Below are 22,122 nucleotides of genomic sequence, written 5' to 3' on the forward strand. Positions count from 1 at the left end.
TTGGATATATGTTTTATTGAAATCAACGGGTAAATATTTTGACGTCATAATGAGGATTTTGATTTTTATTGTGCAGTGTTTATATGTTCTGCTTGTTTGAATTTGACATTGTCAGATGGTGGCATTGTACAAGGCAAGTTTGGGTTTATTCATTGTATACTGACTTTCATCTTAAAGTTCACTGGGTAGATGTGTTGTTGTCTGCAAAAATCGCCTTCATTTCCTCATTTTCACTTTGAAGAATAGATTGAGTAATTTGGATGTGTGTTGCTAAAACTGACTATACTATTATTGTCAGAGGCATTTCAATCTTCTTGTGAAGATACTATTTTATTTAACCACATGAAAAGCCACACAAGTTTTCAGGGACAATGTTGGATCCTCAATACTTCAATAAATTCCATACAGGAAGGATTTTTAGAGGATCTTTGTTGCCTTATTAAAAGAACATATACCCCAACCTTATAAGGTTTTAACCCACTCTGCTTCTAAGAAATGATCTGTTAGTCTAGGTTTTCATTAAGATATTTACAAAATTGTCGATTAAAGTAAATAGTTTCGATGCAGAGGGGGACTTGAATAAGACAAAGCAAATGCACTGCCAAAGTTTTAATTCAAACCTTTTTTTTAAGTCAAACCATTGGCCTTGTTTCCAACCATTCATGACATTACAAATATAATATCTCAAATGAAATTGGAGATCTAACAACCTAAGTTGATATCTCCTGTTCTTTGAAAACACACCAAACTAAATTGATTACCCACTCACTAAGTTTGAATCTTCTGATCAAGGTAAGTCACATGCCCAATGGATTTGCATTGATTGTGTGTACAAATGTGTTCCTTGAGTTAAACCCATGCAACCAAGAACTTAGCTTACCTCTTGAGGATACTCGAGGACAAGTCAGATGATTTTGACATGTACATTATAAGAATGATTGTTAATGTGATGAGCTCGTTAATCCCCTCCACTTGACCACACCTTGGAGATTTCTGTAGTTCTATATCTGGCCTCTCAACTCTGAAAGTTTTCAAAAATGGAGGGGATGTATCAGAAAATGAAAGGTATTATTTTCATTGACCTAGATGGTACCCATAATTTGCTTTAGTTTGCATAGGTCAGATGCTTTGGCTTATATGTAGTTAAAAGCCAGCACCTCACCATTCTTTTTACTGTTAATCATGCCATCTTTTGCAAAGGTAACTCAAGAGACAACAACTCAAGTAGTTAAACTTACGAGATGTATTCGATGTTGTTGTGGGAAAAAGGGTAAAGGCATTAAGAACAAATTTCTTGAATCACATTGATAGTTCCATCCATTGCAAAAGAAGAGTGTGTCATGCATAAGCTCTACGACATCAACCACTGTCCATCTTAGTTAGTCTGCATAAAAAAATGCATAAATTGCTTGCCAAAGGGAATGCTTCTTTGTTTGTTGCAATATTTTCCATTAGATGTGTTGCATCTATTTCCCTTTTTTAAAGTAGCATAAGCTATAAATTGTTTGACTTTCCCATCCCATGGTTTTCTGGGACATTTTGTCTATAATACTGGCTCAACTAGACCAAACATGCCATTGAACCGGAATGTGGCCAAGGTCTTGCCAGTGTTTGTCCTTATTGTTGCGGGAATTGACAGAGATAGATTGAGTGCTTTAATGAAAAGATTGTGGATACTCAACAAGAACCCCTTTCTTGCCTTAGTAGTCCTTGTCTAGAAAAAAGATGGTATTTGGCTTATATGTAGATAAAAGCTAACAGCCTAACCCTTGCCATCAGTGGGGACTTGGTTGGTTGGTAAATTGATGGTGCTCGGTGGTTTCCACAGATGTGCTATTTGCTTATCAGTTCTCTGGTGTCAAGGATGGATTATTAATTACTGTTTCATTACATGGCAGAATATTCAAGCCTTTCTGCGTCTTAATACTGATCTTAAAAGGAAGACTTTTTGGATAGATCTGTATTGCCCACAGTACCCTAGAGTTAAACCCCACAGTTGCCTGGAGTTAAACCAGATCTTCCTTTTTTGTTTGCACATCCAGCTATGCAGATTTTACATCCAAATCCAGATTTCAAGTAAGCATACTGCAATACTTTGCTTTCGAGCAGCCCTTGGGTCAATTTTGCTCAATTCTCTTTTGTTGGACAGGTACTTGATGCTCATGTTTGAATGGTACATACTACAGAATGATGTCTCCCTGTTGGCTCTGGTTGAGTCGATATGGTTTTCTGATTGACTGATGTATGCTATTTTAAAGTTGTTTTTCCTTATCCTGATATTTGAAAGGTATAAAAGGAAAGAAGAATGGAATGGTTTGACCGTTCAATTAATTAGTTTTTGACGTTTTGTCTAGCTGTTGGAATAGTCATACGGTAGAGTTGAAAGAGAGGAAAATGAGTGACCAAAGAAACCTTGTATCTTGCTATTTTGTGTCTCACATTGATCTTATTGAGTGTCTTTCTGATGTGAACAGGTATTGGCCACAATTTGTGAAGAGTTACCAGCTGATAGTGTTGTGCTATTGTATATATCAGCATCAGGTTGGGTATATGTTGTCACTGTCATTATTTGTTTTGCTCTTCTGGGCAGTTGCACTTGGTCTTGTTTGTCATGTCAATGAAAAATATATGCAGGGATGGGAAGTCGAGGTACTCTGTCACTAACTACAACTTCTGGCACTTATGGAGAGGCAGAATCTCATTCTGATCGACATGTTATAGATACAGCATCAGATGCAAACTCCATTTCTCCAATGAGCTCACCACATGATAGCCCCACATCTCACAAGATTGCTGTTCATGAGAGGGGGCACTTAATCAACAACGGTGGGGGTGGGCTATTGTTGAGTTCTCGAGGAAATAGAGGTATTCACAAATATAGGAATATCGATATGCAATTCGTACTTTTGGCTTTTTATTCCACGGTTTAGGTTATTTCTGGTTTTCTGTGAAAAATATATCAGTAGCTTATTTCAGCACATTAGTGGAGATATTTTTGTTTTAAATTTGCCAATTTATTCAATACTTCAGATGAAAAGGCATTTTAATGTTAGCCAGGATCTATAAGCTGTTATGGCATGGGAAAAGTAATGTATTGATCGAGATACTGATACAATGAAAATTCTGTTAAAAGCAATGGAATTTTTTAACTTTAGTAATGTGAAGTTTTCCTAATTTCCAAGCTTTAGGCTGTACACGAAGATTCTCAATAGTCAATTTCATTCTGGATCTCTGATCTCGACTGATCTCAAATGTGTTATTGCCCTTCATATTCACCACAGGAATGAAGAGATCCAGCTCTTGTCCTGCCATGCTACTTAATACCTGCATTTGATTCACACTGTCAGATCATCTTTATAAGGCTTAATTAGATATTCGAAGTGGAATTTCTCTTACGACTATTGCCTTTTAAGTTGTAGGGAAGCCGAAAATAAGTGAAAAGAAGAATAGCCGTGCTAAGAAAGACACACAACTTGAAAGTTGAACCCAGCCTTTGTGGTAAAGGGATTTAGCCTCTCTATTGGTTACTATTCCCAAGGCTACTTTGTGAATATAACAACTGGAAAATTAATTTATGAACTTCAATTAAAATTGGCAAATTACAATGATCTTATTGTCAAGGTGGTTAAAAATCTACATGTGAATTTTCATGAAGAACTAGAAAGGTTATTGCCATTTGATTTTGAAAAGCTCTCGGCACAAATGTTTAAGCAATGGATTTTTTTTCCAAACTTACAGCTGACATGGAGATTATAAATGAAAAATAAAAAAGATTAACCCCTCTACCAAAATGATTTCAATTTGGGATCCTTTAATATCTGCAGCAAGTTGGTTTTTCTTTTTTGGCCAATGGATGATTGTTATGCCAAAATCATTTAGGCTTGCACCTTGCCCGATTCCTTTGAAATTCATCCACTATGACTGGGGTGGACTACAGCAGTAATAGAACCTTGATAGATGGCTTATAACTTCTGCAACATCACCAATGAACTGATGCCCCATTGGCACAAAGAACCACTTGATGTCAATAGTTTACTATTGATTGAATGCAAATCCCAGGATTGGTCTCAGTGCTGCCTCAACTAGAATACTTACACTCCAACTCTGGTCGTTAGAGTGGAAATATCATGGTCATTTAAGACAATTTTAAGAGTTCACCCTCCTGATTTTGTTTGTGTCTAGTGTTCTAATAATTGCTTTTGTAAATTGCCATCTACAATGATTCTGTATCCCACATAATGACTGATATTTTACCAGCTGGAGGAAAAGATTGTTTGTGATTTTGTTCGAGGTTGGAGCAATTTAAGCTGGGAGGCCATGTTACATACCCTATATATACATTTTTCACAATAATGGGTGTTTGAAATTCTCAAAAACTAGCCATGGCATTACCTGTAAGGGTTTGATATAATTCAAAAATGTGAAAAATAAAAGGTTCTAAATTTAGGTTCTTCTATTCTCAAATTGGATAGGGTGTTCTGATTTTTTTATTGTTCCTACATAATTCCTTTCATTGCCCTCTACCTTGAGGGGTGTTGCTTCCAATTTGGTTACTTAGCAGAACATAGGAACCATACAATAGGTTATGAAATGGATTATCTTTTCCCTTTGAGATTGAGTCAAATATTCAGAAGTGAACTTGCAGTTCTGTTTACATTTCTTACACTTTATGCGGGTCCATTCTTGTAGTTTCCACATAGACTTGGTGTCTGCTGCGTGACTATTTCTTCCACCACTGGTGCCTATTCCTTGTCAGTTCTGACCCTTAAGTTTTAACTCAGTGGATTTTGTGTTTGGAGTTTTGAGGTTTTATATTATCATGTACCCAACCCCCTTTTTAGCCATATAGAGGGAGTGGGGTAACCTTTTCATGTTTTCCTTTGATCCTGGCCGTTTGGGTTGACTTAATTCATTTCCCATTTGAATAATCCCTATTGCATGGGGTTATCGACCACATGCAATGCCCATTAAAAATTCTGGTGAGCCAGTTTGAATGATCTTTCCTTGGTTTGTTTGAATGAACATAATACATACCATTGGGAAATTGACCTTATTTGAAAAATCTCCCTTTCAAATTATTTGATGGACACGAAAGCCATTGGGCTTGTTATCGCTCAAACTAGCAGAGGTCCTAGGAGTGATAGCCCACTGTCACCTCAACTAAGGCTTCTTGCCCTTTACGGACTTTTACCGATGGGAGGAGACATGGTACATGAGGAATCACGAGATGAATGGATCAAATGGAGAGATGAGGGGTGATTCCTAAGGCCTATTCACAAGAGGGACTCAATTGTATGGCTTGCTTGCTTTGGAAGCAAGGTGATGGGCTCTTTAGGAAGGGCTAGGAGGGCTTTTGGGGTTTGAAAATATGATTTGGAAAGGAGATTTCCTAAACCTCAAAATCCTTGTGGAAGCTTGGTTTCTAAATGGTCTTTGAAGAATTATCTTTGATAAGAAGTGGGACCACACGAGACCAAGTGGACCCAAAACTAGGTCAAGAGGATGGAGTTGATTACCAAAGGATGTGCTTGACCTAATTGAGGAGGGGAAGAGGATCAAAGGAGAATTTTTCTTCGATTTTGATACAATGATCCCAATGAGGTCACTAGCCAAGGGAAACCTAGGGCAATAATCAATCTTCGTGCTAGGGCTTGAAATATCTCAAGATCCCATTGTTTCTTCAAATTTGGAGGGCCTCTAGAAGATGCAACAACACAGTAGTAGGCAATAGATCGAATTCTTTGGAGGGATAGATCATGAGAAAAATGATGCCCTAGGTCATCTATGGAGGCTAGGCCTAGGAAAGAGAAGAAGGTGAGAGGAATAAGCTTTTAATGTGATCACCTATGGAGGATTAGTGCCTTGTCCTTTGGGAGAGATGGAGTCGAGAATTTATAGTTTGGAATAGATTCATCTAGTCAAGGAGGCCTTCAAAACAACTTTGCATGGCATTAGGGCATGAGAGAAGAAGCGTCAAGGTCATTACACTTCGATTTGCAATATTTGATGACTTATCAAGAAGGGCTTCGAAATAACTTTGCATGGCATTAGAGCATGAGAGAAGCAACTTCAAGGTATTTACACTTCGATTTGTAATATTTGATGACATATCAAAGTAAATTTGACTCAAATAATCCTTAGGAACATTCACTCATTCATACATGGCCCATCACATGTTGCAATGCTATAAAAGATCAAATTCCCACAATTTCACATCAGAAAAGCATTAAATTACAGCGTAGTATAGCGAAAATCCCAACAACATGTATGTGACATAACTAAATAACAAGAATAGCATTAAAAGAGCACTTACATGTAAGAAAAATATATCCAATCAACAAGATATGCCAATAGAGAAGCTCCAAGACAATATGAAAGAGATTCAAATATCAAAACTCGTCCTCCAAGAAGGATAGCGAAATTCTCACAAGAGATAACCCAATCCAAGTGATGATGAGAGAATGGATCAACTTTTATCTATTTATACAATGTCTTGATTTAGCTAATTTGGCCTAATTGAGCCCCTTAAAGAAAATAATGTGGAACTGTGGAGCCAATTGGGCATGGTGAACTAGGTGCATCATCCTCATCCAAAAGGTGGAACACGAGCAATCAACGAGCACTGCTAGGGATCCATGAAGTAATCTCTGCTATGGTGGAGGCCCATGGCTCTTAACGCTCACCCCTATGGTTCTCAACGCTCACCCTACAAGTGCCAATGTGGCCCTCTGGAGGGCTAGAACCTCGTATAGGGAGACCAAGCGACCCATTTGTAATATTGCAAGTTCTAATGTGTCCCCTTGCCCTCCAATACAACAAATCATCAGAATACTCTAGTAATAAAGCTTACAAGTCATGGAACCAATGGGGCACTTCATGGTGGCATACCCTTCCATAGTGGGCTTTGGCATGTACAATTGTCTCCAAGCTCAATAGGGGGTTAACCAAGGACCCTATTAGGTGGTTTCAACCTCTAAAGAGGGTGACATGTCCATGGTACATCCCTTAAATTGTAAGTGGAAAATGATATAGTAAAGGAGCGGAGTGGGGATCAAGGGAAATCATTGAGACTGCATGTTATGGTACAAGGGTAGCTATAATAAGGGAGGCCCACACCTAGGTATATGAGTGTAGGAGGGAGCAAATTATGATACATGAGTTACACCGACCTTTGTTTTCCACCTTTCTTCATATTCCTTTTGCCTTTGATTGATTTTTCTTCATAACTGCTCAGGGCTCCAGGGGATGAGAGCATGACGTGTAATATGTAATAGTGAATACCCCCTTAAGGTGGGGTAGTTCATTGCCCACTAGGGGTTGGGACAATCATATGTTCCTTAATGATAGAGGGGGCTCATCTAGGGCCCCATAGGAACCAGGGTGATGGCCATAGATAAAGGGGTAGAGCTCATGTTTGCCTTTTGCCTAGGTGCTAAATTTGTATGTTCCGACCATCTTTTGCATTTTGTGATACATTTCTTGTTGAGAGGCCAAATTATGTTTTTTTTTTTTTTTTTTTTTTTAGTTGCATCAACCTCTGGGGCATCGTTCTAGGCCCGACCCTAGGGTGTGGACGAGGGTAACTTTGAAATCGGGCAGTGGAGACAAGAATGCAAACCTAACCCACTCTTTCCACCAAATCCCCCCACCAATCCATGCCAAAATGTGCCCATGACAAGTATACCAATGGAAAGCCATACCTTTGGGGTTGGGAGGCACACCTTCGAACATGCAGTCATGACAAATGGTCGAGGGACCACATAGCTGGCTCAGGTGGCGGAGACAATGGCACATCAAGCTATTTGGTAGCTGCAAGGGGCTGCCGGCTGAGGACGATCTAGGAGAAAAATTCTCTCGTATATACACTATCCACAGGTGGTGGGTAACAGGGCCCCTTTTAAAGTTCTTTCTCCTTTCTTCAGTTAAGATCACTGAACATTTTTTTTTGTGACTAAAGGAATCAACAATTGGGCTAGTTTCATACTCGCATGACATGGGGTTGATTTCGATCGCTACTGCTATAACCCCTAGGTGCCTACGTATGCCCCTTTCACAGACATGGGTAAGTCAGGGGAATTTGAACCTCAAATCTCTTGGTACACAAGGCTTATTTCCATGACGCTTGCCAATTGAGCTACCCCTCATGGGCTAGGTCATTGGACATTTTAGAAAGATGCCATTGGGCACTTTCGAAATATAGGCTTGCTAGGCCATTGCCTCATTGGAAGATGCCATCAACACCTTCAAAAGATCAATTTGATAGGTCATCAAGCCATATAGGAACATCAACATTTGAATATCCATGATAGACTATTGGGCCAATTCAAAGGATCTACTTTCGAACATGTTCGAGAGGGTGTCAATATCTTTCTAATATGCCCTATTGGGCTCCTTTGAAAGCTCTTCTTTTGAACATGCTTGATGGGGCATTGTGCCCTTTCAAAAGATGAGGCCAATCAACCACCTCTGAAGTTATGACTTTGAATACACAAAGGGTTTGAACTTGAAGCAAGACCCATGAACTTGGAATGGTATTCACAACTTAGAATGTTTCCATTTGAAAGACCCATTGGGCCCTTTCAAAAGATGAGGCCATTAAGCCACTTATGAAGTTATTACTTTGAATACATAAAGGATTTGAATTGGAAGCAAGACCTATAAACTTTGAATGGTATTCACAGCTTAGAATGTTTCAAAGGTCCATTTGAAAGACCCAACCTCAAATTGGTGATTTGGCCTATGACCACACAATTATGCGGAAACAATTTGAACTGGATCTGACCTATGCCATCCAACTTCAAATGCATCACACAATGGCTCCAAGGTCCATTTGAAAGACCCATTGTGCCCTTTCAAAAGATGAGACCAATCAACCACTTGTGAAGTTACTACTTTGAATACACAGGTTTTGAACTTGAAACTTTGAATGGTATTCACAACTAAAGAACATTTCAAAGTTTCATTTGAAAGACCTAGCCTCAAATTCGTCGTTTGGTCTATGAGCAAACCAATATGTGCAAACATTTTGAACTGGATTTGCCCATGCTATCCAACTTCAAATGCATCACACAATGCCCCCAAGGCATGTTAATTTCTTTAAACCCAGTTACAAATTTATTGTCTCGACAAATAATCACAAATATGAAATAAACAAAGCTTTCTAATTTGATTTGTAACGATAAGTATTCTGGGGTTTTCACCAAATAAGCAGCAAAAGCAAAAACACTCGAATCCAATCTCTTGCAATCATGCAACAGAAAATAACATAGATATACCCTGGAAATCCTAGTGTGGGGAAAACTAGCAAACATTGGGCTTCCTATTCGACTTTAGGAGAAATATTTTCTTACAGTAACACTAGAATTTGCTCCGATAAATACTCAACAAAAGATATCAGCCCTCTCTCTCTCACTTGGCTCTTGTATGAACCACACAAGCGACCCAGTAGAAAACCTATGCATATAAAGAAACTTTGCCTCTCGGCAAAAGAGAAAATTTGGCCTCTCTATTGATCTTGCTTGCCCTGATCTCACTCTAGGTAGCTTGCTCTAGCTTTTTCTTGCTCTTGTTGCCAAATATTGCGCTCCACTAAATCCCAACTCATGCCAAATTGAATGTACATCTTTGGCTTGAACCTCCTATTAAAAGGATCAAACCCTAATTTCAAGCAAAATCCCTAATCTCAACAATTGAGATTACCCACTAAGATCAACGACTACCACATATTTGTTTTTTTGTTTTGTTTTTTGTTTTATTTTTTTCTTTCTGAGGAAAAAAGCGTAACTTTATTTATAGAAATAAACAAAATTACATTTTGTAAATACACAAACAAAGTGTGTATTCAAGCAAGATCTACCTAGATCCATGTAGTGGCCACAAAAAAACTAGTTCTCGCAAAATCATACATCGTTACATCATTTGACCCCAGGGGTCTACACAAAAAGGAAAAAACCTTGCTACCATATCCGAAAAGCCCAAACAACCAACTTCGAATAGGCAAACAAGGTGAGGTCGAGCAGAAGACCTCATCATTCGAAAATAATTGCCAAACAACTACATGGCAGATAGCTGCAAAAAAGGCTTTAGGAGAAAGCCCTAAAGTACTATACAGAAACACAAAAGAAATTGGTGGCAATGAATAATTAATGTTAGCACCAGGCCGACCAAAGAAACCCTCGACAAAGATGAGGCAACAAAGATTGCGACAAAACCCCATGAAAACCACCTAGACGACCCACGTAAGAAGACGAGAACCTCACCAACAAGTAGAAGGTGGTAGAGGTGAAGGCTCAGCGTAAAAAAACCTCAGGAGAAAAGCAACCAAGAATGTGAGCCCGAAACAATGATTGGCGATGACAAAACATCATCCCAAACCCCCCAAAACAAGTCATGAAAGCACGCCAATGAGAGCTGCACCAACAAGACGGTGATAGCAATGGCGAAGGAAACCAGAATCGACATCGTGAACATGGGAGATGGAAGCGACAACACAAAATAAAGGGTTGCAGTGGCTAGCGAACCCTAGCCACCGAGCCCTCTCCTCCCTCAATGCCCCGACCCTTGATGGCTACGACTTAATTTATTCTTGACTTATTCTCCCTTTTATAAAAGGTACCCAACAACTAAATTAAATTGTCGTCTAAAGTCTTGACTTAGGAAATACTTTAATAAATCTCAACACTCCCTCTTAGCGAGGAAGGTATTCTTGACACCACCCAACTTATCCATGAAGAATACAAATTTTCCCTTCATCAAGGTTTTTATTAAGATGTCTGCTTCCCAACAGTCCCCTTCTGTACGCAATCTTTGATGAAGTGACTTGATCTCAATATGCTTTGACTTGTCAAGGAATACTGGATTCTCAGAGTGCTTAATGCAACATTGGTTATTACAACAAATGACAGTGGGATCTAGCTCCTGACCAAAAAGCCCAACAAGGAGTATCTGAAGTCAAATAGATACGCATGTTGCCATATTGGCAGCAATGTACTCGACCTCTATAGAACTCAACACCACTGACATCTCTTTCTTGTTGTACCAAGAGACTGCTCTTGACCCCACACCGAAACTGCACCCATAAGTGCTTTTCTTGTTAGATGTATTGATTGCCCAATCCACATTGGTGTAGCCCATTCTCAATTGTGCTTCAGAGATATCTCAGAACTTGCTTTATAGCTACCCAATGCACTTGCTTAGGCTCTACCATAAACTCATTGAGTGTGTTCACTGCAAAATAAATGTCTGGCTTGGTGTTGACCAGATACATGAGAGAGCCAATTAATTGTCTATATAAGGTAGGGTCCATTGCCTCTGATTTGAAAGTATCAATTTTCTTCTAGTCCGTCACAATTGGCATAGCCATGAGTCTGTAGTCCTCCATCTTGAATCGTTTCAAAATCCTAAATGTGTGTTTCCCTTATCCGAGGAAAATGTCTTCTTCTCTTTGCCACACCTCCAATCCTAGAAAGTAGCGCATCATCGCCAAATTCTCCATCTCGAACTCTTCTACAAGATCCTGCTTGTAATGTGTTATGAACTCCTTAGACCCTGTGAGAAACAGGTCATCAACATACACGACCAATATGAGAGGTTCACCTCGCACCTAAATGTAATATAGGTTTGAGTCCGCCTCACTCTTGGTGAAACCCATGCTTTGCAAATAACTGCCAATTCTCGCATACCACGCTCGAGGAGCTTACTTGAGCTCATACAAAGCTCTCTTCAACTTGTACACATGGGAATCCCTCCCATGCACCTCAAAATCCTTTGACTGCTCTTATGTAGATTTCTTCCTCAATAATATTGTTGAGGAAGGTCGTCTTCACATTGGTGAATCCTCCAACCCATCTGCACTGCTATAGAAATGATAGCCTTGATCGATGAATATTTGGGTATCAGAGTGAAGATCTTGTCATAATCGATCCCTTCCTTCTGCGAAAATTCCTTGGCTTTAAAATGGGCTTTTAATTTCTCCACGCTGACTTCCATAACATGCTTAATCTTGTACACCCATCTGGAGCCACTCACTGACTTGCCCACTAGCCATGGCACAACCTCCCATACGCTGTTCTTCATGATGGAAGAATATTTTTCCACCGTAGAATCCATCCACACTTGATGCTTGGATGCCTCGTGAAAGTTGGCAGGTTCAACCTCAATTAGTTCACTCATCAACTCCATATACCTAGAATAACATTGAGGAGCCTTTCTCTGTATGAGTGAATATCTCAGAGCACCAACATACTCTTGGGCCTCTCTTAATGTCTGCTTTGCCCACTTGTCCTGCTTCCTCCCTGTGCCTAGAGTCTAAGGCTAGGTGTGAGGAATCCCTTGTTCCTCATCTTGATCTTTCTGCTTGGCTTGTTCGCTTTGTTCACCAACTAGTCAGAGGAATATGCCCTGACTCAACCTTTGGTGTCTGCCCCTTTTGAATCTCAATTGTAGAAGAACTGATGCTGTTCGACTTTGAAAGAGCCCTCTTTTCTTCAAACTTCACATCCTTGTACAATGTAAACACGATAGGCTTTTGAAGTCTCGCTATACCCACAAGGATACACTTCTTTGTAGTAGCCTCCAACTTGGTCCTTTTCTCCTCGAGAACAGGGCAGTATGCAAAGGACCAAAGATGTGAATGTATCCTGAATTTGCTTTCTTCCTTGTAGACACCTCTTTTAGTGTCAATTTTCCCAACACTTTGTGCAAGCTTCTATTATGCAAGTATACAACAGCGTTGCAAGCCTTTGCCTGTAGAATCAAAGATAGATCCTGGAAATGGAGCATGGCCTTGGCCGGTCCAACTATAGCCCTTCTTTTCCGCTATTCAATCCCATTATGCTGAGGGTTGTACGGAACAATCAACTCCTCCTTGATACCTTATTGAGCACGAAAGTCCTTGAAGTCACTTGAGATGTACTCTCCTCCATATCCGACCTCAGCATCTTGATCTTCCTCCCTATCCGATTCTCAACTAGAGCCTTGAGCTCCTTGAATCTGCTAAAGGCCTTGTCCTTATTTTTTATGAAATAGATCTTGGTCTTCTTGGAGAAGTTGTCAATGAAGGTCACATAATATTGGTATCGACTCAAGGATATTGTTGACACACACATCTGAGTGTACTAGATCCGAAATCCTTTATCTAGTGTCACTGCTCAGAAAATTGGTCTTGGCATATTTACCTAGTGTGCAATCCTTGCACAACTCATGTTACTCAACATTTTGTTTTGGCAACCTCGTCAATATCTCTTTGAGCACATTAAGTGCTCCATGATGAAGATGAGCCATCCTCCTATGCCATTATTCTCCTAGCCCTTTGCTACAACTTACCAGTGCAAGCCCTTTGCTACAACTTACCAGTTCATGCGCTGGGTCAAATTGCAATCAAGACAAGTTTCCTTTCCCGACCACTATTACTTTCGCTGTCTTGGAGTTCTTGGGCCGAATATACACTTTACACTCCTCAAAGGTCACAATGTAACCCTTGTTCTCCAAGGTAGCAATTGAAATCATGTTCTTTGTCATACTCAGAACATACAACACATCCTCCACCAACAAAGGTTTGCCGGACTCCCTTTGAAACTTGACTGTGTGAATACCAATTGAATGGTACTTAGCATCGACTCCAAGCTCTACGTAGACATCTGATTCCTCCTTCAAACTGGTGAAATACTCATTGACTCCTGTCTTGTAGGAAGATGCTTCACTGTCAACAATCAATATACCACACGCTAGTGGCAACTGAACTTGAGAGACATGCAATGAGCGAAAACTCATCCTTGAATCGTGTTGCAAACTCATCCACCTTTGCAGTAGCATCAACTTGCTTCTTTTGCTTTCCCTTCTTCTTATTTAGGCATCGATTGACATAGTGACCTAGCTGATGGCACACAAAGCATTTAACCTTGCTTGGATCCTTCTTCTTCTCACCCTTGGAAGAGGACCCCTCGCCTGGCTTCTCTTAGCCTTCTGCTTATACTTGCTTGCCAGAGCAAGGTTCTCGTCTTCTTTGAACCTCTTCCTTTAACCTTCTTGCCGACCACTTTCTTGGATCTCCTCTTGGATGAAATCATCCTAAGGCCTTGCTCAATCGGGTAAGTGATCCTGGCCCATAACACACTTGACAAAGACCTCCTAGTGCTTTGAAAAGCCATTCAAGGCTATACGCACTAGCTCCTCCTCAACAGTCGTCTCGACTCTCTCCTGCAACAGCCAATTCATCCATGAGTTGTGTCAGCCTAGACAAATAAGATGTCATGCTCTCGCCCTTGGACATTCTTGTGCCATGCAACTTGTCCTTGAGCATCATCTTTCGACTTTGATAGTCGCTTTGATATAATTTCGTGAGCGCATCCCACATCTTTTTCGCAATATCCTTCTCTGACAGATGGGGTATGAGATGATCTTTGACCCCATCGAGAATAATCCTCTGTGCCTTGGCCTCCTTGACCTCATGCAGATCAAGAGCAATTGGATCATTTGCTAGCAGAACCACTGTTGTATTAACAAAATTCCACAGCTTGTTCTCCTTGAGAACAACTGAGATTCAAACTTTCCATTGCAAATAGTTTGAAGAACCCTCAAGCTTGTCCTCATATTGAACACTGATAGCCATTTTAGAATGAAGCACTCGAAGAGATTGAAAACTGTTATCTGAATTTTTTTGTCCTGAAATCTGTGTCAAATATTTTTGGCTTCATATTTAGAGTTTAGAGCTTTGATACCATGCTAGTTTCTTTAATCCCAGTTACAATTTTATTGTATCAACAAATAATCACAGCTCTGAAATAAACAAAGCTTTCTAATCTGATTTATAACGATAAATATTTTGGGTTTTTAACCAAATAAACATCAAAAACAAAAATACTCGAAACCAATCATCTGCAATCACATGCAACAGAAGATAACAAAGACGTATCCTGGAAACCCCAATGTGGGAAAAACCAGCAAACATTGGGCTTCTGATTAAGCTTCAAGAGAAATAGTTTCCTACAACAGTTACACAAGAATTAGCTCCAACAAATACCCAACAAAAGATCTCAGCCCTCTCTCTCTCACTCGGCTCTTGTATGAACCACATGTGGCCCAGTAGGGAACTTTTGTATACAAAGAAACTCAGCCTCTCAACCAAAGAGAAAACTCGGCCTCTCTGCCGATCTTGCTTGCCCTGATCTCGCTCTAGCTAGCTCAATCTAGCCTTTTTCTCGTTCTTGTTGCCAAATATTGTGCTCCGTTGAATCCCAACTCGCGCCAAATCGAATTTACATCTCCTTTGGCTCAAATCTCCTATTAAAAAGATCAAACCCTAATCTCAAGCGAAATCCCTAATCTCAACAGTTGAGATTCGATATTGACTCATTATGACCAACGACTACAACTTAATCTGTGGTTGACTTATTTTCCTTTTTATAAAAGGTGCGCAACAATTGAATTAAATTGCCATCTAAAGTCTTGACTTAGGAAATACATTAATAAACTGCCATTGGAGATAAGCACTGCATGTCATGGCACCTGATCCATGTAGAATCACCTTCCAAGCATTCACCAAGTCAACAGTTAAGCCATGCAACAACTAGTACGCAGCAGCCATGAATTCCTTTATCAAAATTCATACATACGCAAAAGATAGGCTTCTTAGCAGAATTGTAACACGAACTCAACAAACAGGGAGAACACATTGTTGAAGAAGCTGGTCCAAGGAAACTGGATGCTGGTGAGGGATTTTCAACCCAAATGTAGGCAATTCAGTGTGGATTCCACCCCCAAGTCGGGCTATGAGGTGACCAGGGCAAAGGGGACTTCTCTAGGACATTTAGGTCACTGTTCCAACTCAATTGCTCTCAGGTTAAGCAAGCAGTTCACCACAGAACATTCCAGGTAACTGTCCAGCAAGCCCATCCAATGCACTCCTTTCCATTGCCCCACACAGCTTAAGAAAGATATTTCCCTGCTCTGTTCAATAGTCTCTCAGGAATTTTCTTCCTTGCAGTGGTCCTCATCGTGCACAGGAGTCTACAGAGTTTAATCCTGGCTCTTGAGCACTCAATGAGCAGCAACCTATAGGGAATGGAATGAGAATGGTTTCTTATCCACCCAGAGTCGATGATCTTTTGCAGCCTTCCATCTCTCTCATTTTTCATGTTCACAGCACTCTCTTCCACAGCTCTAGCTGGTCACTTACATGTGCAAATCAAAATCTATAGAACAGCATGGGTATACACCCATTGTATCTATAGCTGCAGGAATGAACCTCTGAGAATAGAATGAATCCTCTCCAGTAAACAATTTGAATTGTGTGAAAAGTGCATAGGAAAAGTGATGGTTTGAGTATGCTTCAAGTTTGTATTCCTATGGTGATGGAGCTTCATGCACTCTTTCAAACTTGTACTTAATGCCTATTCTCTCATAAGTATGGAAGGTGGGCTTATGTAATAACCACTATCTGCATTCAACAATTGGCGTAGGGGTTTTAAATAATGTTCATGGTGCAAAGATGAAGGTTGCAAGACAGATTATTTTTCAACCCCTTGTGCCCCCTTTCCTCTTCCTATCAGGCTTTTAGGTTCCAAAGAGATTCCAGGGTTGTGTTTAGGGCTGCAAACTGACGCATGTCCTATAGAAAAATTATGATCTGCACCCTTAGCCCAGTTTGCAAGTTTGCATGTGTTGCTTAGAAGTTAGGCCCAACCCACATGTTTTGTCACGCTGACATAAATTTCAGAATGCATTAATTGTACACATTTAAAGAGTACTACTATTTTTCACTTTTCCTATCAGCTGAAATTAGTACAAAATTTAAGCAAGCATTCAAGCATGTGAGACACTAGTTTTTGGTCGAGGTGACCCTGGAAAATCCCCACAGCCTCTTGTGGAAAACCGGTCTTCAAAAGTGGATTTTATTGCTGGAGAAAATTAGTCCAAGTACATAAATAAATCACAGTAATTATCTCCGTTAGCAGCTGAAGCATTAAATGCAAATCTGGAAATTTGTGCCCACTGATAATTTTCAGATTTTCACAAATACATGCCCAAAAATTTTCTGCACTTTCCCACAGCTCAGCTCGGTTTTTGTACCCATAAATCTGCCTCAAACTCTGTGCCATAACAGCCTCGATTTTAGCGCTGAAGGATGGCTGTTCTGCCTCAATTTTCGTGCCAGAGAGTTGCTGAAGATCTCCTTCAAATTTGTGCCGACTGTGGGTGACTGTCCCGAAATTCATGCCTCGAATTTCTGGCTATATCTGAGCTCCTTCATTGAAATTCATGCTCAGACCCTCCTTGAAAAACGTGCACAGCTCCTCGATTTTTGTGCAGCCATCCCTCGAAATTTGTGCAGCCTTTCTTGATTTTTGAGCCTCTCACTCTCATTGAAAATCGCGCTGAAGATGCTTCTGCCTCCTAGAAATTCGAGCCCTCTTTCTCTTGCTGCAAATTCTCCTTGAAGTTCTCCTCTCCTCTTCTCCTGCTCTCTCTCAAGTGTGAAGTGAAGAATGAACCTCCCTTTTCTCATTGTTTCTTAGAAAAGATTGAATCCCTAAACCTAAGCTCTAGTGGATGAGATTTAATCTCCAAATCTCAAGATGTGTTGTTCAAATCAATTCTCCGAAATGACCCCCTTCATACATTGGCCACATTACTTAAATGACTCCTAGTACCTTTTTCAAGTTGTATATTTTTTTTAAATTCCTCATAAAGTGATTTTTTACTTCACTTTAATATTAGAAAAGTACACTATGTACTTTACACATAAAGTCATTTTATAAAATACAAGTGACTTTAGTATTAGAAAAATACATGGTACAATACTTTTAAGTACCTTTTCCACCCATGACATTAATATAACTCATAAATGTCACGAAGACAAAGGTCATTAATGTGTTTACTAGGCTAAAAGGGATAAATGCCTAGTAACACCTCTTTTTGGTACTATTTCCAACATGTACTGTGAAGCATGCACTATGCTGGAAAGCTGTCTTTTCATAGTCTAGCCTCTGTTTCCACACAGTCCATGGACTCCAGCTAAATCTTTTCCTGCAGTCCTTTGGACAGGTCCATTTCAATGCAAATCGGTACAAAGGTGGTGATATGCCTTTTTTCCTGTTTTTGGGCAACTTAAGCGATATTTACGCAGTCCATTCCCAATTTCCCTCAAGCAATTCTATGCCCAAAGCTGAGAGGAAGGTTAGGGAGCCTCAGCTAAATTGTTGCAGAGGTTATGGAGTCTGTTTATGGGTCAAAAGTGGGGAACCACAGTTTCATGCAAAGGCCAGAATGATCAAAACCATGGACCTGAGTGAAGAATGATTGCTTTCCACATCATCAAACTTAAGTATTAATAAGTCCCTATCACATGTGTGAAAGCATGCCTGTTCCTGTATGCAGTAGTTTCCAGACAGAGAGATCCATTGGTGAAGATCTACCTGTTGGCACAAATATTCAATAAAGTGGCAAACCAGACCGTATCATGTAGAACCCTGTCTGCATGAGGGTATCGCTTATCACAGGAATTATTGGTGATTTTACTTATTTCAACTAGATGAAAAGGGCTCTCTCTGGAATGTGGGGTGGATCTGCAGGAGATAAGACATCTTTGCAAGCCCAGAGACATTTGCCCCTGCCCAAACTTTGTAGTGGGGCCAGTCTGGACGTGTGGGGATTGCAGGATGCCAGATGGAAATCTTCATCTCACTATGTTACAATCAGTGCACCATCACTGGGAGCAGGCTTGACACAGCCATTGATGCTTTCACTGGAGGAACCATGAACAGAGGTCAAGGAACTGCAGCTAGGGTAAATACTAAAAACACTAGCTGCATGGAACCACTCTTGTCTCCGTTGGATTAAAAAGTTATCATGGAATGTTGGTGTTATGTACCCTAACTGTGTTAATCAATACAAAAAAGTACTATGTTTCTTATTCATAATCTTGTACAGTCATGACTCATGTCTATATAGGGCAAGGGCATTATGTTACTCTATTTTATATGCTTTCCATTGTACTTCTTAACATCGTTTTCTCATATTGAACATAATATTTACTTTCCCTGAAGGTGTTCTATCGTCTAGACATGATATAATCAGAAATATCTTTTGCAGGACTGTCTGGTCTGCTACACCTTGGCAATACTATAATTCTGTCTTTGAGATTTGTGACTAGCAATAAAATTCTGTTACTCCCAGTTAGCATTCCTTTGTCAAGATAATAATCAGAACAATCAGGAAATTCTAGGTAGTCTTTAACTACCTTAATAAGTCTTGAATGTATTGTTTTGTAACTGCAGTAGATCTTATCAACAACGATGATAGAAAGTTTCTTTTGGTTTATTGATTTGGTCATTTACCTCTCTATTGTGCTGTGTTTGAAGGAAATGGCTGCTAGAGTGCAGTCTTGGAAAGAGATAAATAACAACGTGATGAGCTGGCAGGAAGTTTGATTTATTTTCAACAGATCTTAAGCGAATTCCTACTGGCATAAATGGATTAAATATTTGAATCAATTTATTCTCAGTTCATTTACAAAGGATAGTGAAAACAGTTTAATGGCATAGGGAACATCATTTTTTTATTTTTAATTTTCCCATGTGTTTAAACTTTAACCTGCTTGTAGTTCTGTCTCCATAAATTTAGTAATTTTCCCATGTTATGAACTACATAGTGTCAAAAGGCCTGTCTTGAAATGGTTAGTTTGATTATTTACGCTTGTGTCCAAAACAAGGATATAATATATGATCAAATGCTTCATGATCCCTGCTTTTACAATGGAATGATTGAAGTATATATTATTTACTACCCTTTTACTGGACATGTCTTTTCAGTGGGATTATTCATTTTTAGACACATCAATCTTTAACTATTCTTAATCTACTAAAGTCTAATATATAGGATTTGCATTCAATGATAAACTTTGCAGCATATTAGTTCATATAGTCTACTAACATATATGATTTGCATTCAATGATGTCTAAACTTCAGAGCATAGGAAATTAGTTTGTATTGTCAGTGGTCACTTGTGTGTATATGTGCGTTAGAGGCTCTTTTAGACCTTGCATATTAGTTCATATAGTCTACTAACATATATGATTTGCATTCAATGATATCTAAACTTCAGAGCATAGGAAATTAGTTTGTATTGTCAGTGGTCACTTGTGTGTATATGTGCGTTACAGGCTCTTTTGGACCTTGGATATTGATCATCAACAGAAATTGAAAATTGTTTTGTCATCTATGAAAAATTAGAAATGATATATATTACTAGAGCTAGATGGGTGTAATGATGAAATTTTAGATGTAGGTTTACATTGTTCAGCACACAATATTGCTTCAAGCATTACCTATTTCAACAAGATGCCTCTCTTATATAGAGTTCGAGAGGGCTTGTTTATCCAAGACTCTAAAATTTATCCAAGACTCTTTGAAAACAGTTCATGGACCAAGTAGATAAGGTAAGATAAGATAATTCCATTAAATCTCAAACGAATGACCACAAAAGTAGGTTAGTGGGGCATTTTAGTACAATAATAATACTATTACAAAGCAGGAGCACCAAAATGGCTCCTATAAAAGCAAGATAAAGTATGATATGAATTCTATGTCAAGGTTTGTAAAACAAGGTTTTTAAAACACTAGACTCCAACCATGTACATTTATACTGGGGGGATGTAAGGATGATGTAGGTATGTCGTGATCCCCTAGATCCATCTCTTCTAGCATCTGAGACCAAATGTAGAAAACTCGAGATATAGTGATGTTCGAAGGAAGAGCTGGGAGAAAGTATGGATTGCCTATTGAGTTGCTGTTTGGAAGGGGCAACTTGTTCCAAGCCCTAGATAATCTCTTGTAGTTCTGCTTGCTTGTATGAGATTTGAGATCTCTACACAAGTGTGATGGTTGTTCGAGCTTGCACTGATCTAGAGCCAAATGCAATGTTTCTATCAGTCTATCTCTTGGTACCTTTGGCGAAAGAGCATCGTAAAGAAGGAAGTGATCCTCTGTGTGGAATTTGGTCGAGGAGGAAGTTGAAGAGTATGGGCACTTTGTTGGGGGGCCTGCTGCATATATAAGGCGAAGCATCTTTGGTTGGGGTGCTTGAACAAACTAGAGAGCGTATGAGTCTCCATGAGTACACAAAGAAATTGCACTTGGATATCATAGTAGATGGGGCAACATAAGATAAAGTGCTCCTCTAACTTGACCTCTCTGGGTGGAACCTGGTTGAGGAGGATGTTGAAGAGTATGGGCACTTTGTTGGGGGGCCTGCTGCATATATAAGGCGAAGCATCTTTGGTTGGGGTACTTGAACAAACTAGAGAGCATACAAGTGTCCTTGAATACATGATGAAATTACCTCTGGATATCATAGTAGATGAGGCAGTGGAAGGTAAAAGGATCCTCTAACTTGACTTGTCTAAAGATGAAACTACTGTCAATTCTTGTTTGTTGGAATAGTAGTGATCCATTTCAGCTTGAACTCTGTGTGAGCCCACTTAGAACTAGCCTAGGGGGATACTAACATAGTGCAACCAATGCCAAGAAGCGCATGAGAGTCAGATAATAAGTTCATCCCTTACCTCCAAGTAGTGCTCTGCATAGAAGGCCATCTTTTTGTCCAAGGGACCTGCAAAAATAGCTTAGAAGTGTTATTTCAGATGATCTTGTTCAACTCTTATCTGGTAGGTAGGAGGTGGGTAGGTGCTGTCCAGGGAATATCTAAATGGAGGAAGATGATCCATTGAGATACCATGTTGAGTATGAATAGGAAGGCTAAACAGTTTAATGGACTTTGAAGGCCAAGTATAGATATTGGTCTCGACCCTGCATTGAGTCAGCAAATCTTTGAATATGATGCAAAACAGAAACAAGGTGGAATGTAGTCTTACAATAGAAGGGTTGAGCACTGAACTCTACAAGAATGATTTGTTAGGGCACTATTTGCTTGCATTTGATGATGTGAGAAAGGAGAAGGGGTTTGCACTCTCTTGGTTGAGGCCCAGTCAACCTATAGTAACAAGGTCCCCAAACCTTAAAGCCGTAAAGTATTGTGGGCTGGACAAGGGTATCAATGCAGGACAACTTGGATAGGATATCATAGAAGTGGTGCTTGAAACGCTAAGTTACCGGATTCGCTGGTTG

General features: G+C 39.6%; 1 protein-coding gene across 2 annotated transcripts in view; it reads left to right on the forward strand.

Annotated features, from left to right (window-relative positions):
- Window positions 1-22,122, forward strand: part of LOC149267516 (uncharacterized) — a 47,304-nt gene that overhangs the window by 20,213 nt on the left and 4,969 nt on the right. For both annotated transcript variants that reach the window (XM_089433320.1, XM_089433321.1), the window contains exons 4-5: window positions 2,475-2,541; window positions 2,635-2,865. In XM_089433320.1, the coding sequence (XP_089289446.1) occupies window positions 2,475-2,541; window positions 2,635-2,865 (298 nt within the window). The remainder of the gene's footprint in view (window positions 1-2,474; window positions 2,542-2,634; window positions 2,866-22,122) is intronic.

This window comes from Pinus tabuliformis, chromosome 6 (assembly GCF_031772625.1).
Source record: "Pinus tabuliformis cultivar Carrire ecotype Pingquan chromosome 6, CPIR1, whole genome shotgun sequence".
Lineage (NCBI taxonomy): Eukaryota > Viridiplantae > Streptophyta > Pinopsida > Pinales > Pinaceae > Pinus > Pinus tabuliformis.